This window comes from Microtus pennsylvanicus, chromosome 13, assembly GCF_037038515.1.
Source record: "Microtus pennsylvanicus isolate mMicPen1 chromosome 13, mMicPen1.hap1, whole genome shotgun sequence".
In the NCBI taxonomy this organism is placed as follows: Eukaryota; Metazoa; Chordata; class Mammalia; order Rodentia; family Cricetidae; genus Microtus; species Microtus pennsylvanicus.
This window is the reverse complement of record NC_134591.1, coordinates 57,998,333-58,013,892: the sequence shown is the minus strand read 5'-3', so window position 1 is coordinate 58,013,892 and position 15,560 is coordinate 57,998,333. Positions and strand designations below refer to the sequence as shown.

General features: G+C 53.7%; 2 protein-coding genes across 3 annotated transcripts; one reads left to right on the top strand and one right to left on the bottom strand.

Moving 5' to 3' along the window:
* Positions 1-220: 220 nt before the first annotated feature.
* Positions 221-12,768, top strand: Sh3d21 (SH3 domain containing 21). Its single transcript, XM_075945382.1, has 16 exons — positions 221-719; positions 798-955; positions 1,047-1,110; positions 1,341-1,459; positions 1,640-1,730; positions 1,879-1,934; positions 2,142-2,187; positions 2,314-2,414; positions 2,510-2,596; positions 3,743-3,785; positions 10,772-10,865; positions 10,958-11,010; positions 11,108-11,202; positions 11,355-12,223; positions 12,303-12,366; positions 12,442-12,768. The coding sequence occupies exons 1-16, from the start codon at positions 716-718 to the stop codon at positions 12,514-12,516; spliced, it is 2,019 nt and encodes a 672-aa protein (XP_075801497.1). The 5' UTR covers positions 221-715; the 3' UTR covers positions 12,517-12,768.
* A 587-nt stretch (positions 12,769-13,355) lies between these two features.
* Eva1b (eva-1 homolog B) lies at positions 13,356-15,424 on the bottom strand. Of its 2 annotated transcripts, none has more exons than XM_075945385.1 (3): positions 14,602-15,424; positions 14,202-14,296; positions 13,356-14,001 (listed from the first exon to the last, which is right to left on the bottom strand). In XM_075945385.1, exons 2-3 carry the CDS (start codon positions 14,266-14,268, stop codon positions 13,571-13,573), a joined length of 498 nt encoding a protein of 165 aa, XP_075801500.1. In that variant the 5' UTR covers positions 14,269-14,296; positions 14,602-15,424; the 3' UTR covers positions 13,356-13,570. The 2 variants fall into 2 exon arrangements, with proteins under 2 accessions (XP_075801500.1, XP_075801499.1); XM_075945384.1 differs by having other exon boundaries at positions 14,202-14,363; positions 14,602-15,421.
* Between the last annotated feature and the right edge of the window lie 136 nt (positions 15,425-15,560).

The following is a 15,560-nucleotide window of genomic DNA, read 5'->3' as shown; positions in this document are numbered from 1 at the left end:
CCAAGAACCAAACTTCACTACTGTGCAACAAGCAAGGACTTTGACTTCGTGGTGTGGCAGGGGTCAAGGCTGCCATAAACTGGCTTAGCCTTTGTGTATGTGCACCCAGTCGGAAGATTATTTACAGATAGCCCAACTAGTACCCCCTTGGTGGGTGGGCCCTAACCTTCAGACTCTTACCAGCCCTGGTAATTAGACTTCTGTGATGTCGAAAACCCAGGCCCTCGAATGAAAACTCCACAAGTGGGGTTTTGAAGTTTGGAATACACCAGCCATAGCCTTTCAGAGACAGGAGCCACCACTTTCTCCTGGGGTGCTTTCTCTGGAACGGCCCCGCCCTGGTATGTACCTTTCTCCACCTTCCCCTGCAGCTAACAACTTGCAAGCCTGTAGAGGGTGGGCCAGGAAGTGTATAAACAAAAAAACGTCAAGTCTGGCCTAGGTTGGGAGACTGCCAAAGTAGAATTTAACAGTCGTGGAAGAGAGCTTGGAGGAGCTGTTACCTTAGAACTGGGCTGAGAGACCCTGAATGACGACCTGGAACTGGGGCCCAACCTGCTGAGCCAGGCCGCCCACTCCTAGCACCTGGATCCTGACCTATGACTTGAGACTCCGCCTCATTCAATGTTCAGCCCAGCAGCCCGGCCCGCCCTCTGCGCTCCCTACACTCAACCGCCAGCCTGACCACAAGGCTGTGCAGGGGTCCCCAGAAATCATGGGTATGTGTGAGGGTCTCGGGTAGTTCTGAATGTCCAGGGACGTTCCCCAGCCTTTCTTAGCCCGCCCTCCGCCCGCAGAGGTCCTGGTCCTGGCCAGATACCGTGCGCAGACGGAGGACGAGCTGAGCCTGGCGCCAGGGGATGTGGTCCGGCAGGTTCGCGCAGGGACCGCCCGGGGCTGGCTGCATGGGACGCTGCAGGGCCGCCACGGTCTCTTTCCCAAGAGACTGGTGCAGGTAAGGCCTGGTGCTGGTGAGGCAGTGGGGGAGTGGGCCCGGTCCAGCTCCGGGCTTTGCGCTGAGTGCTGCCTCCGTGCGATCTTCCCAGGAGATTCCCGAGGCCCTACGGGGCGTCACTGAGCCCAGACCGCGCTGTGCGCGCCTCCGCCGCGGTGAGTCTGGCGCTGGGCTGGCGCGTGGGGGCTCGCTGCCCGCGTGGAGCCTAACGACTGCGGGAGGGGCCGCGAGGCTACTGTGCCGCCCCCTGATTGGCTCCAAGTACAATGCTCCGCTAGAGGGCGGGGCTTAAAGCTACCAGAGGCCGTGCTCGGGGGTCCGCCCCTTCTCCAGTGTTGTGGACAGGGCTTCTTGCTCGAGCTCCCCATCTGCTTGTCTGGCCTAGGTCACCCCGTCAACTCTCAGGGTCCCCAAAGATGGTGCAAAGTGAACTTCAACTACAGCCCAGAGCAGGCAGACGAACTGAAGCTTCAAACTGGGGAGATTGTGGAAGTAATAAAGGAGGTGAGGGGGTACGATGAGAGATGCTGGAGCTCTTCACACACCGAAGAGAGTAAAGAGAGGGTGGGGGCGATGGGAAGGGAAGCAGCAGGGGAGGAGGCTGTCCTTGGGCAGAACCAAGGGTCGACACTCCAGTGACTCTTGGACAGACCCAGATGCTCCCACATCCTTCCCCTTCCCCAGATTGAGGACGGCTGGTGGCTGGGGAAGAAGAACGGGCAGTTGGGAGCCTTCCCATCCAACTTTGTGGAATTGCTGGACTGTGGGCCCCCAAGTGAGACCGTGACCCTGTGATTCCCTGGGACCAGACTCTGCAGTCTTCAGTGATCTTCCCAATGACCTTCCTGACCCTGTTGACCCATTAGCCCTCCCCCAGAGTCTAGCTAAATTAGAACCTCCCTAACCTCATTGTCCCTCTCCAGGCCTGGGAAGCGCAGACATGCCTTCAGTAGTCCCTAATCCACCGAAGCCTCCTAAGGTAAATTCGGTCAGCAAATGAGTTTTTGTTTTGTTTTGTTTTTTTTCCCAGACAGGGTTCTCATTGTAGCCCTGGCTATCCTGGAACTCACTCTGCTCTGTAGACCAGGCTGATCTTGAACTCACACAGATCCGCCTGCCTCTGCCCAGTGAGTTCTTAAAATGGCTTCAGGCTCACCGTCCTCTTCCTTTGTTCTGCCCCTTCTAGCTGAGCAACTTGACCTACGACAGCCCTCCAGACTACCTGCGGACAGGTGAGCAGTCTAGCCAAAGAATCCCTCCCACGGTGCCAGGACACACCCTGCCTTGTGGGAGGGGAACCAGGTAGGTTGTGGTGGGAGCCACTGGAGGAGGCTACACAATAGAATGCCTTCTCTCAGTCTCCTGCCCAGAGACCTGCAGGGTCCTGTTTGACTACCAGCCTGAGGCCCCCGATGAGTTGGCGCTGCACAAGGGGGACCTGGTGAAAGTTCTGAGAAAGGTGTGAGAGGCATAGGAGGCACAGAAGGGTAAGGAGTGGGACCCAGGCAAGAGGGACCTGAGGGAGGCTCACCTCCCTGCTGTCTTTTTTCTCAGACTACCGAGGATAAGGGCTGGTGGGAAGGCGAGTGTCAAGGCAGAAGAGGGCTGTTTCCAGACAACTTCGTGCTTCCTCCACCCCCTGTGAGTATTGAACCAGACACTGGGAGGGCAGAGGAAAGACTTCTTTAAAAAAAAAAAAAAACGGGAAATGGTATGGTGGCACACATGTTGGTCCCAGCATTGGGGAGGCAGAGACAAGCGGATCCCTGAGTATGAGGCCAGCCTGGTCTACAAAGCAGGACAGCCAGGGTTACCCAGAGAAACCTTGTCTCAAAAAAAAAACAGGAAAAAAAAAGTCAGAAATCATGGCATTTGCTGGATCACTAGATAAAGGGACGTAGAACTCTCTGAAATCATGTCGGGATAAGCTGAGGAGACATCGCTCAGGGTTCAAGTGTTTTTGTTGAAACAAATAGAAATGAACCCATAGAAATGACAAATGAGCATGGCAGCACCCGTGTGTTTCTCGCCTCAGGAACGTAGAGAGGCAGAAGAAACCATATTGGTGAGCTCTGCTTTTGATTGGGAGACTACCTTAAAGAATTAGGCAGAAGCCGGGCGGTGGTGGCGCACGCCTTTAATCCCAGCACTCGGGAGGCAGAGGCAGGCGGATCTCTGTGAGTTCGAGACCAGCCTGGTCTACAGAGCTAGTTCCAGGACAGGCTCCAAAGCCACAGAGAAACCCTGTCTCGAAAAACCAAAAAAAAAAAGAATTAGGCAGAAAGCCAGGTGTGATGGCACATGCCCTTAATCCAGCATTTGGGAGACAGAGACAGGCATATCTCTTGAGTTCAAGGCCAGCTTGGTCTAAAGAATGAGTTCCAGGACAGCCAGTTATACAAGAGGGGGAATCAAGAAAGATTCCCAGCTGGGCAGTAGTGGCACATGCCCTTAATCCCAGCACTCGGGAGGCAGAGGCAGGTGGATCTCTGTGAGTTTGAGACCAGCCTGGTCTATAGAGTGAGTTCCATGACAGGCTCCAAAGTTACAGAGAAATCCTGTCTCGAAAAACCAAAAGAAAAGAAAACAGATTCCCTATGTCAACCTCTTGCCTACACAATAGTACATGCATTTTGCACATGCACGCACGCACGCGTGCACACACACAAAGAATAGAGCAACAGGCATGGAACTGCTTGAACACAGCTAGAGGGCCACCCCTAAATGAGACTGGATGTAAAAGTTTTGAAACCTGTCCTTGAATTCTCATATGTCTTTTTCGTCTAGATCAGGAAGCTGGTCCCACGGAAAATTATATCTCGTGATTCACGTGAGTGCCTGGGGAGTGTGGGGTTGAGGGGTTGTTCTATGAAAGACCCATCAGTTTCTCTCTTTTTTAAATTAATTTATTTATTATGTATGCTGTTCCATCTGCATGTATCCCTGCACGCCAGAAGAGGGCGCCAGATCTCCTTACAGGTAGCTGTGAGCCACCATGTGGGTGCTGGGAATTGAACTCAGGACCTTTGGAAGAGCAGCCAGTGCTCCTAACCTCAGAGCCATCTCTCCAGTCCTGACCCATCAGTTTTCAGTTGTTCCTAAACACTCGTAGTTCCCCACTAGTCCAGAATATCATAGGAACATCCTGCCCTGGCAGAGAGGGAGGGGAGGGGTCAAGACCCCTGTCAGAGCTGTGTGGTTCCCGTGTGAGTCCAATTGTATATGTTCATATGCTAATGATTCTGTGTGGTTCTTGGCATCGACGGTCACATAGCCCCGCTGGAGTGTCTATTGGTCCGGGAGGTAGTCAGGATCAAACCCCGAGCCTTGCACAAATGAGACCAGTGCCTTCCACTGAGCTATATCGTGGTGCTAGCTCTACGCTTCAAAGTCCACAGAGATAAATCTGGGGTGGAGAGATGGCTCCGGGAGTGAACTGCTCACTGTCGCTAGATAGTTTAAAGGCAGAGAGACGGAAGAGAGACTTGGTCTGATCTTAAGCAGAATCATAATGTTTATTCACGGCAAGTGGGCATGTTTGTCACCTCGTGTGCAGATGGCCAAAATGCCTACCGAAGATGGGATGTGGCCCCTCATAGAGTCATGGAATGACTTTGGCCACCTTCTCGGGAAGGTGGGAATTGTAGTCTTTTCAGCAGAAAACCATCATTCCTAACTCTGAGAGGATATTTTAACAAATGTTGGCCGGGCGGTGGTGGCGCAAATCTTTAATCCCAACACTCGGGAAGCAGAAGCAGTCAGATCTCTGAGTTTGAGACCACCCTGGTCTACAGAGCGAGTTCCAGGACAGCCAAGGTTATGCAGAGAAACTCTGTATGGGGGCAAAGGACTTAGTTATTTTTATGTGTATGGGTGTTTTGCCTGCATGCATGTCTGTGCAACACATTTGGTCCTGGTGTCCGTGTAGGCCAGAAGAGGGTGTCGGATCCTCTGAACAGATGGTTGTGAGCCTCCATGTAGACGCTGGGTATTGAACTGCTGTCCTCTGCAATGGCAGCCAGGGCTCTTGACCACTTAGCCATCCCTCAGCCTCACCACACCCTTATTCGGTGCTGGAGACCCAGGGCATGGCGCATGCTAGGCAAATGCTCTGACACCGTACTACATCCCCAGTCCTCAGATCTCTGAGACAGGGTCTCACCACTTAGTCCAGGCTAGCCTTGAACTCATGGTCCTCCTGCCTCCTACCAGCAAGTGTATGACGATCTCAGGGTCTCCATACTCAAACTGATGCTTGTTAATATCTTCATTAGAGCCCTGCTAGTGGACAGCAAGTGTCTAGTGGTTTGGATTTGCACTCCTCTGGGGGCTTCATGGTGCCTAGGAGCTTTTGTTCTTTTGTTTTTGTTTTTTTTTTTTTTTTTTTTTGAGATAGTTTCTCTATGTGGTCCTGGTTGTCCTGGAACTAGCTCTGTAGTCCAGGCTGGCCTCAAACTCGGAGATCCACCTGCATCTGCCTCCTGAGTGCTGGGATTAAAAGCATGCACCACCAATACCCGGCTCGCCTAGAAGCTTTTGTTCCTTTGTTTTGTTTCTTCGAGACAGGGTTTCTCTGTGTGGCCCTGGTGGTTGTCCTGGAACTAGCTCTGTAGGTCAGCTGGCCCCCTGAACTCATCGCCTGCCTCCGCCTCCTGAGTGCTAGGATTAAAGGTGTGCACCATTACCACCTGGCACTGAGAAGCTTGCTTTTCGTGTGTTTACGGACTCTGTGGGTTGTGTTTCTAGTTGGGTTGTGTTCTTTACTGCAGAGTTACAGGAGTTCTTTATGTTCTAGATGAAAAGCTAAGCCTGAAGCTATAGCTATGTGATAGAACCCTTGTCTGGCAAGCATGAGGCACACCCTAGCCTCAACCCCCAGTACACCAAAAACGATGGTAAAACTTTTTCCTATCTTTTCTTTTTTTTTTTTTTTTGTAATATGTATGGGTTTTTTGCATGTACGGCTGTGTACTGCATTCATGCAGTACCTGTGGAAGCCAGAAGAGGGCACCAGATCCTCTGGAACTGGCCTGACAGATAGTTATAGAGGCTGGGAATTGAAGCCCTGGCCTGGGGAAGAGCAGCCAGTGCTCTTACTGAGCTGTCTCTCCAGCCCAGGCATCCTTTGTTAATGTTGTCCTTTGATGCAGCGCTTTGTGTTCTGATTCACTACTCTTGGGTTGGTTGTGTTGCCCAACCCAAGCGGGGGGGGGGGGGGGGGGGGTGGAGAGGGGAGGGGTGTCACATGAGTAGTGAAGTTGTGGCTCCTCGCAGGCACCAAACCTACACTAGCACCCCTTCCCCAACTCTGCACTGCAGACCCACTCTGTGGTCCACTGGACAGAAGGGATGAGCAGTCCCAGGGACGAAGACTGTCAGGCAGACACTTCTCATCTTACCGCGCTTGCCTTGGACAGTGTCACAAGCACAGAGATGCCCATCTTGTCCTCTGTCCATCTTCCTCGCTGCCGTTCTGGGAGAGGACTTAGGCGCCGCCTCACCAAGAACATTGGTCTGGATCATATCACCCCCCACCCCGCTTCTCATCTAGCGATTCTCTCTCTAGCTTTAGGCTGGGTTCCCCCTGCTGTTTAACTTATACGCGTACGGTAAATCCTGCCCGTACACATGTAGGTCATGGGTTTGCACTGTGTATTTTTCCAGGAATGCTGTGGTCATCTGTAGTCACGCAGTTTTCTGTTTGCTTTTCATAGCCGGTTCTTCCAGATAATCCTTTTCTTACCTAAGCTGTGTCACGTTCCCCGCTGGAGAATCCCAGTGTGTGCGCTAAGCAGGGCCTGCTGACCACTCGCAGCGGCCTGCCTTTTCGTGTGCCTTTTACCTTTATGAGCTCCTGCCTTGATCTTAGCTGCGGGAGCCTTGGAAGCCTTTGGGAAGATTTCCGGGTTTGCTGTTGTTTCTGCCAGGAGCTGGAGGACACCAGTTCCCACCAGCCACTTGGCTTTCCCTAGAAGTGACGCACGCAGGGTGGCTGAGCTTTAGGCCTGTTGGTAAGCTAAGGGAGCAGGGCCTGGGACCCAGCTTCACCTCACAGGCCCCAAGCTCAGGAGCCAGAGCAGAGTCACCCACTTCACCACCGGTGCTGTGTCTTGATGGTAGACATAGAAAGACCCAGTGCATTGTGGGTAACGCTGTTCCTAGGTAGGGAGTCCGGAGCAGCGTAAGAGAAAGCTGGCTGACAGCAAGCAAGGAAGGAGCTGCGTGTTTATTTTCTCTCTGCGCTCGTCTGCGGATTTGAAGTTTCCTGCTTTGGCTTCCTCACAGTACTGTGAGGAATTGAAAACTGAACAAACCCTTCCTCCCTGGGTCACAGCAACAGAAATGAAACTGGGACACCACTGTCTGGCATCACTTCTATTTGCCTTTGTTTTGAAACAGGGTTTCTCTGCGTATCCTGGGCTGTCCTGGAAACCACTCTGTAGACCAGGCTGGCCTTGAACTCACAAAGATCCACCTGCCTCTGCCTCCCAAGTGCTGGGGCTAATGAAAGCCGTGCACCACCACCGCCTGGCTCTATTTGTGTACTTCTCTCTTTCTGCTTAAATTATTTTGTGTGTATGAATGCTTTACTTGCATTTGTGTCTTTGCACCTTGTTTGCACCTGGTGCCCATGGAGGCCAGAAGCATGTTGGGTCCCCCTAGAATTGGAATCACAGATGGTTGTGAAGTGTCATGTGGGTGCTGGAAATTGAACCCAGGTCCTCTGAAAGAGCAGCTAGTGCTCTTACCTGCTGAGGCATCTCTTCAGACCTTCTCCTACCCTCTTAAATCCCAAAGTGTCAGAAAACTATCCTCAGGAGTATAGAATTGCTCTCAGGTGGGAGGGCCCTACAAATCACTTAGCCAAATCTAAGCAGCAGGATGCAGAGTTACTATACTGAGTTCTGTCTGCTGAACACTTAGTATTGAGTCACTCTGCGTCTCGGCACAGCCCTTAGGTGCATATTGTTATCCGTGTCTCGAAGACAAGGACACAGATACAACACGGGTACAGAGTTCGCCTGCCCAAGTTCCTACACTACTAGCAAGAAATAAAGCCTATAATTAAAGTCTCTGCTTATCCCACCATGCTGTCATGTTAAGTCAGTGTGTGCCGGGTACTGAAGTGGCTTTGTCTGCTGATGTGGATGCCACTGTGTGTGGCTACATTTGGGGCTCCCTCCACTGTCATTGCTGTCATCGTCACCTTCATATGGCTTGCTGTGACCATTGTGCTTGTATTTTTTTGAAATGGGGTTTCTCTTTGTAACAGCCCCTGGCTGTCCTGGAACTCACTAAGTAGACCAGGCTGGCCTTGAACTCACAGAGATCCACCTGCCTTTGCCTGGGATTACAGGTGTGTGCCACCACACCTGGCTGTTGGGATTTTTTTTTTTTAGTTTTTTTAATATTTATTATTTTTTTATTTTTATTTATTTTTTGGTTTTTTTTTTTTCGAGACAGGGTTTCTCTGTGGTTTTGGAGCCTGTCCTGGAACTAGCTCTTGTAGACCAGGCTGGTCTCGAACTCACAGAGATCCGCCTGCCTCTGCCTCCCAAGTACTGGGATTAATGGCGCACGCCACCACCGCCCGGCAATATTTATTTATTATGTATATAATATTTTTCTGTGTGTATGCCTGCAGGCCAGAAGAGGGCACCAGACCCCATTACAGATGGTTGTGAGCCACCATGAGGTAGCTGGGAATTGAACTCAGGACCTTTGGAAGAGCAGGCAATGCTCTTAACCTCTGAGCCATCCCTCCAGCCCGGGATTTTTTTTTTTAAATATTTATTTTAGACAGGTGTTATGTGTTAGCAAGGGCTGGCCTTGAACACCAGCATTCTCACTCCCTCCACCTCCTGGAGGAGGTTGGGATTACTGGCACGTACCGTGACGTCCAGATCTCTGAAGTCTGTCTACTGTAGACTGGTGAGGTGGTACAGCAGGGAGAGGCGTGAAGCCTGTTGACTTTGCATTTGATCCCGGATACTCACATGGTAGGAGAGAAATGACTCCTCTACGTCGTCCTTCGCCCCACACGCCTGGGCTAAGGCACATGTATGCACATAAGTACACAAATAGATATCAGGCTACTTAGAAGTCAAAACTTGTGCTGGGAGGTGGCGGCACACACATTTAATCCCTGTACTCTGTGAGTTCAAGGCCAGCATGGTCTACACAGAGTTTCAGGACAGCCAGGGCCTGTTACATAGCGAAACCCCATCTATCTCAAAAAATGCTTTTTTGAGTTCCAGGATAGCCAGAACTACACAGAGGAACCTTGCCTCAAAACACAGAAAGAAAACAACAGCAAAAATTTAAATGTTGTATATTGCTGCTGTTGTGGCTGCGCTTAGATTTCTAGCTGCTCGCCTGTTTCAGGAGGAGACTTCAGCTCAGTCTGGGAGACAACAGTGGGACCCTGTGTCAAAGCATGCTTCTCCGTTCTTAGTGGGTGTGGCACACACCTATAGTCCCAGCATTCGGGACACAGAGGCCGGTGGATCTCCAGAGTTCTAGGACCATGTAGAGACCCTCTCTGGGAGGGGAAAAAAAGGCTAAAAACACCTCCCCCCATATATGCTTCTGGTGTATCTTGTGTCTATGTACTGATGCCCACAGAGGCCAGAGGCTGTGGGTCACTCTGGAGCTGGAGTTATAGGTTGTTATGAGACAAATGTCTCCGCACGTTGAGTACTGGCAACTGAACTTGGGTCCTCTGCAAGAGCAATAAGTGGGACTCCGGGGTTAAGAGCACCCTGTTAGCTGCTATGTGGGTGTAGAGAATTGAATCCAGGACCTCTGTAATCAGTGCTCTTAACTCCTGATCCATCTCTTCATCCCTCTTGCTGAATTTTTTTGTTTTGTTTTGTTTTTCGAGACAGGGTTTCTCTGTGGTTTTGGAGCCTGTCCTGGAACTAGCTCTTGTAGATCAGGCTGGTCTCGAACTCACAGAGATTCGCCTGCCTCTGCCTCCCAAGTGCTGGGATTAAAGGCGTGTGCCACCACTGCCGGCCAATGTAAGGATTTTTAAAAGATGAGGCCAGGCAGTGGTGGAGCACACCTTTAATCCCAACCCTCAGGACACAGAGGCAGGCAGATCTCTGTGAGTTCAAAGCCAGCCTGGTCTACAGAATCAAAGGCATTCTTATTGCCTCATCCCTGCCGATGAGCACGCAGGAGGCACGAGAACAGCAGAAATGAGGAAGGCTCAGGGGCTAGAGTGTGGGAAGCAGGAACTTGCATCTAGATGCCATGGTGTTGGCGGGTCTCCAAAATGATCTGGTTTTCTGAGACTTGGTAGGTCTCTGTGTAATCTAGTCATTCTTTGAGCTCATGACCCTGGTGAGAGGGCAGCTGGAATGACAAGAGTTCAGGGGTCACAGAGGTGGAGATTTGGGTGTCACTGGATTATTGATGATGATTAAACCCCTAAGACTGGGTAGGACCACGTAAAAGGTGTGAGATAGCATAGTATGTTCCAGGACAGTCAGAGCTACAAAGTAAGACCCTGTCTTGGGAAAAAGGTGTGTGTGTGTGTGTTGGTGGTGGTTGTTGGTCCAACAAAGAATGAAGTCTGAACCAGAGAACTCATTATGGGAACAGGCAGATCTTCAAAGAGGGGATCAAAACCTGGCAGGCAGGATAGAGAGCTAGCGCCCCTACAGAGCCCTCCCTTATGTTCCATGCTTCCCTAAGCCCAGGGTGAGCTCTCAAAATCAGATGGACTTCATCTCCCATCACACTTCTGTGCCCAGGGACACACAGCCAGGGACTTAAGCAGACGGACATTACTCCTTTCTCTCCTCCCAGCTCCTGTTAAGGAATCAAAAAAGCTGATGCCCAGAACATCCCTACCTACCGTCAAGAGGCTGGCAGCAGCTGCCTCGGCACCTAGCAAAGTCAAGTAAGGAGGAGGAGGGCATTGGGGAGGAGGGGGATGCAGAGGAGAAACCCCTTCCACGCCTGTCTCATGTTGCTGATGGAGATGTGTTCCAGGACATCTTCCACACCCAGTGGGGACAGCCAGAAACGCCCCTCCCGAGACGCCGGTAAGGGTTCACTTTCTACAGTGGAAGATAGGGATGGGGGGGGCGGGGTGTTGCCCAATAGAGATGAGCTTGGGTCTCTGAAATTCTACTTTCATAGGCTTCAATGGCAGCTTCCTCAATGGGGGGGCACGGCAACCTGGGAGAAAGCGACCCGGAACCCAGGCTTCTCAACAGCATTCTGCGTCGAGTCAGGTGAGAGGTCAGAGACACGGGAGAGGGCATTACTGGGAGGAGATGGTTCCCACAGGTGTGTTTTACAAGGGTAAAAGATCCCAAGGGAAACAAGGAAGCTACTTTAAGGTAATCAGCTTCCACCTAAAACCCCATCCCTATCATCACCGCAGGAGGATGACCAGAGAAGCTCGGGAAAGGCCCCCTCCACAAATAAAACTCCCACTCCAGATAAAACTCGGCTTCCAGATAAGACCCTTGGCCCAGAGAAGAACCCAGCTCCCAACAAAGTCTCCACTCCAGAGAACCGCGTTCCGGAGAAAGCCCTGGATTCTGACAAAATCCCCACTGCAGAGAATACCACTGTGGACACGGCTGTCAATACAGAGAATGCCCTTTCTGGGGATGAAGCCCCTGCCCTAAAAGCCCCAACTAAGGAAGAAATCTTTGACCCGAAGGCGGCCCTTCCTGTGGACACTGCCCCCGCACTAGTAAAGATCTTGACCCCAGAGCACATGGTTTTTGAAGAGGACCCTTCTAAAGAGAACACTCAGTGCCAACATTTGCCTCCAGAAGAAACCACACAGGGGTCCCAGTCTGTTGCACCTCCAAATGACATCCAGGTGCCAGGACAGCACTTTCAAGCATCTAACCCCTCAGAGACGTCCTGCTGTAAGATGAAACATGGGCACGGGGACAGCTGCCCAGCCCACTCCAAGCCTGAAGATGAGGCTGCCGCGACAGGTCTGCCAGCCAAAGATGAGACAGCTCCGAAAGAACCACTCCCCAAACAGCTGCCTTCTGAAGGGGTGAGTCCCCCAAAACAGGTTCCTCCAAAAGAGTCAGTCCCCACTCCCCAAGTACCACATACTATCAAACGGATGCCAGACGCTGAAGGAGCTCCCACACTTCATCCCGTGGTCCCACTAACCTCTTCCGAGAGTGCCAGCGCCAGCGCAGATGCTATGGATGTAGTAGCATCGTTAAAGGAAGAGGTGCGGTCACTAAAGAGCAAGCTGGAGCTTCTGGAGTTGAAACTGGAGTAAGTGGGCGGTGATGCAGATGGGCGGGGCGGGAGACAGGGAAGGGTCCAGTGTCTCACCTGAACCCCGAATCCACAGACAGAAGATGAGTGATGTCTGGGAGCAGCTGAAGACCGCGAGTGAGAAAATCGAGTTGCTGGAGGTGGGTGAAATGCAGGCCCAGGAGGGGAAGGGCGGTAGCTGTCGGTTCCGGTCCCTGATGCCCTCTCCCGACTAGGTTCGGACGATGCAGAGGACCAAGAAGTCCTTCAAACAGGCGCAGACACAGACGGAAACACAGCCGGCGGAATAAGGGAGGGCTCAGGCGGAACCTCAGCCCGACCTGGAGGGACGTCCATCCTGCTCGGGCCACCCCGACCCTTGCACACAACTTTGAGAAACTCCAAGGAAGTAAAAACTGAACTCTTAGACCAGCCTGGTCCGTGTGGGGCGGGGCCAGCCAGCACACCACCCTCCGCATTCCTGGCGCGCTCTCTCGGGCACATCTGGCCAACATGTGGCTCCCATTACCATTCTCAAGTCCTGTGCAAGGCTATTTTTATCCACCGGATGGTTGGGGGCGGGGTGGGGGTTGTAGTCTCCTTCAGAGGCCAGCCCTGCGATGGATGCAGGGTGGAGGGGCCCAGACCCTCCTGGATTCAGGAACCCAGCTGTGCGCTAGAGGGGTGGAGCCGGCCTTCTCTGGGCCCAGCTCCTCCCAGTTGGCCTCTGCCCGAAGGGACCTCTGTGTCCACTCACTTGGAATGATACTCGGCCCAGAAGCGAACTTCTGGCTTCGCTCAGGCACTAGGTCTAATAGAATTAACATCCAGGTCTGAGCCCTAGGCATCCCTGGGTGATTGCAGTGACATCCCAGGCAGGTCATAGGGCAGGGGACTAAGTGACATTTGCCCAAGCGTTGGCTAGTAAGGAATGCCTGTAATATCTGTCCCGTGTGCAAGTACGACAGGCATGTCTCGGCCTGATTCTTTGGTCTGTAAAGTGAGCACAAGCATGCATTGGATGGTCCCCCAGAGGAGGTGTGACCAGCAAAAGCAGTGACACCCACATCCCTGGGACTCCCCTGCAAAACCGGAGCCTGGGGGAACTGCTGAAAGCAGCGGCAACTAAACGAAACTGAGTCGCTGAGACTAGCTTTCATTGGTCATTGATTATTACCAGGAGGAGAAGGTGGGGCCTGGCATTTTTCCCCCACCCACACCTGCCCAGTAAAGAGTGCTTAGCAGGCGGCGATTCACGCCCAATAGCACCAGGAGAATTGGAGCAGAGGCAGTTTGAAAGCCCTGGGGCAGCACTGAGTTCAGTCCCATGTCCAGTATTCAGGGACCCATGCTGTGGGTCGTGTGTCAATAATAGTGCATACGGCCCAGTGTGCCTGTGGCCGTGGCTCCGGGCCCGAGCGTACCGGTGCCCAGCAGGTCTGGCTGCCCAGTGCGCCAGATTTCCCGCAGGATTCGCTCACGCTCCTCCAGCCGCTGTGCCCGCTCTAGCTCTTCTGCGGACGTGAAGACATTGACACTAAGGGGTCCCTCGGGCTCAGTGGACAGCTCCTGGCCCGGGAGAGTGTCATCCGGGCCCAGCCTCGTCATGGTGTCTTCATCCTCGTCGTCCTCATCTTCGGGCTCTAGGGTGCTGCTGCGAGGGTCCCGGCGCGGAGCAGGGGTCCGGGGCCGCGAGCGAGGCGCGCAGGAGATGCTGATGACTAGTAGGCACAGGGTCAGCAGCAGGCCGAAGCAGACGCCCAGCACGAAGTAGAGACCGAAGCTCTCGGGGTTAGCTAGGGAGCAGGGAGCGGAGGTCATAGGGGGGCCTGGCAGGCTGGAGTAGGCCCATCTGGGAGAGATCTAGGGCCTAAGTTTGGGGCACAGAAGAGAAGGGCAGCAGGGGACAGGCATCTGGGGATAGGACTGAGCAGCTGGGAGTGGAGGGCTGCCTGCGTTCTGAGACCGACTCCTTTCTCCCAGGCCTGGCCCTCACCTCGGATGTGTGCATAGGCCGCCAGGCTGTTGCTGAGTAGCTCCATATCCCTCCTTGGGGCATCCATGCTGCTGGGGCGCAGCTCTCCTGTAAGCCTGCGAGGTCAGCAAGGTCAGGTCCTTCAGGGCCCAGGGCGCTCACTCCTGGGACAGCTCCTCCACCCTGGAGGAGAGCAGTTCCCCTCATTTGGTCACAGATCTGGGCTCTGCCAGAGAGTCCTTGCTTCTCCGCAGACGCCCCTTCATCCCGGGGAGCAGCGGAGAAGCCGCACACGCTCCGCCCCTTCGTGGGGTCCCCAGGCGAGGCCCAGCGCACGGAAGGACGAGGCGGTGCCTCGGGCTCCCCTGCCGCCTCCCTCCTGGACCTCTCCGCCTGCGGGGCCTCAGCCCTGCTCACTCACCCGTCAGCGTCCCGCTGTCTGCCCCCGGCAGTTGCGTCTCTTCGGGGGCTGCATACACCCGGGCCGGTCCTTCTTACTCGGTTTGCACCGTGGCGCGGCCGGACACCCCGATGGTCCAGCCGGCGGAAAGTTTCCTCTGAGGAAAGAGGAGGGACGGGACGGGGCGGGGCGGGGCGGAGAGGCGGGAGGAAGAGCGCCTGGAGGAAGGGGAGAGGGGGCGGCCCCTGCTCCCCTACAGGAAGCCGCTGGGGAGGCCGCTCACAGGGGCCGCCCCAGCTAGTACTAACAACAACATCATTAACTAAACATCCCTAAGGCCTGGGCGCCGGAGGTACCCACCCCCCATAGACATTCCTTCTTGTAAGCCTACCAATCCTAGAATGTGACTATCATTAAATCTCCAATTTGCCGAGGATGTAAACTGAGTCATAAAAATCTTGAAGATCTTTGCCACATAGTCAGGACTTGAACCCACAACTCTCTGACTATAGGGCGCAGGCTCCAAACTACTTCCCTGTGCCTGGCTCCTCCTGTGATGGGGGCGGGTCCAAACCCGATCATCCCTCCAGCCCTTTGGTGGACCCAGCGGAGTAAGCCATCACCTCCACGTCCTCATTGGTCCTCCGGGGAGAGAGGACCTCACAGCACCTCCTCCCAGCGGCCTGGCTGAGCGTGTCCAGCTGCTGTGGTCACCCAAGGTCAATGACTGTAGGACTCGGCGGTGAGCCAGGCTCCGGCACACTGCAGACCCCAGCGGGGCCCCTGCCTCTGCAAGCGCAGGGAACGTCCTCGCTGCTTTGCCGGCTGGACCTGCCCAAACTCACACGTGTGCTTCCACCTGGGCTCAAGGCTTGCACAGAAGTGTGCTGGGGGATTTGCAGCTGGGCTTGTCGTCCGGCTACACTCCCCCCCCATTCCCCTCCCTATACTGGGGCTGGGGTGAGGGGGAGGCTTTCTTG

Coding starts and splice junctions, on each gene's coding strand:
- Sh3d21 (XM_075945382.1), top strand. Junction 1,111..1,340: donor CTGTGCGCGCCTCCGCCGCG/GTGAGTCTGGCG, acceptor TGTCTGGCCTAG/GTCACCCCGTCAACTCTCAG. Junction 2,188..2,313: donor TCCAGACTACCTGCGGACAG/GTGAGCAGTCTA, acceptor GCCTTCTCTCAG/TCTCCTGCCCAGAGACCTGC.
- Eva1b (XM_075945385.1), bottom strand. CDS start 14,268: ATGGATGCCCCAAGGAGGGATATGGAGCTACTCAGCAACAGCCTGGCG. Junction 14,002..14,201: donor GGCCTATGCACACATCCGAG/GTGAGGGCCAGG, acceptor CCTGCTCCCTAG/CTAACCCCGAGAGCTTCGGT.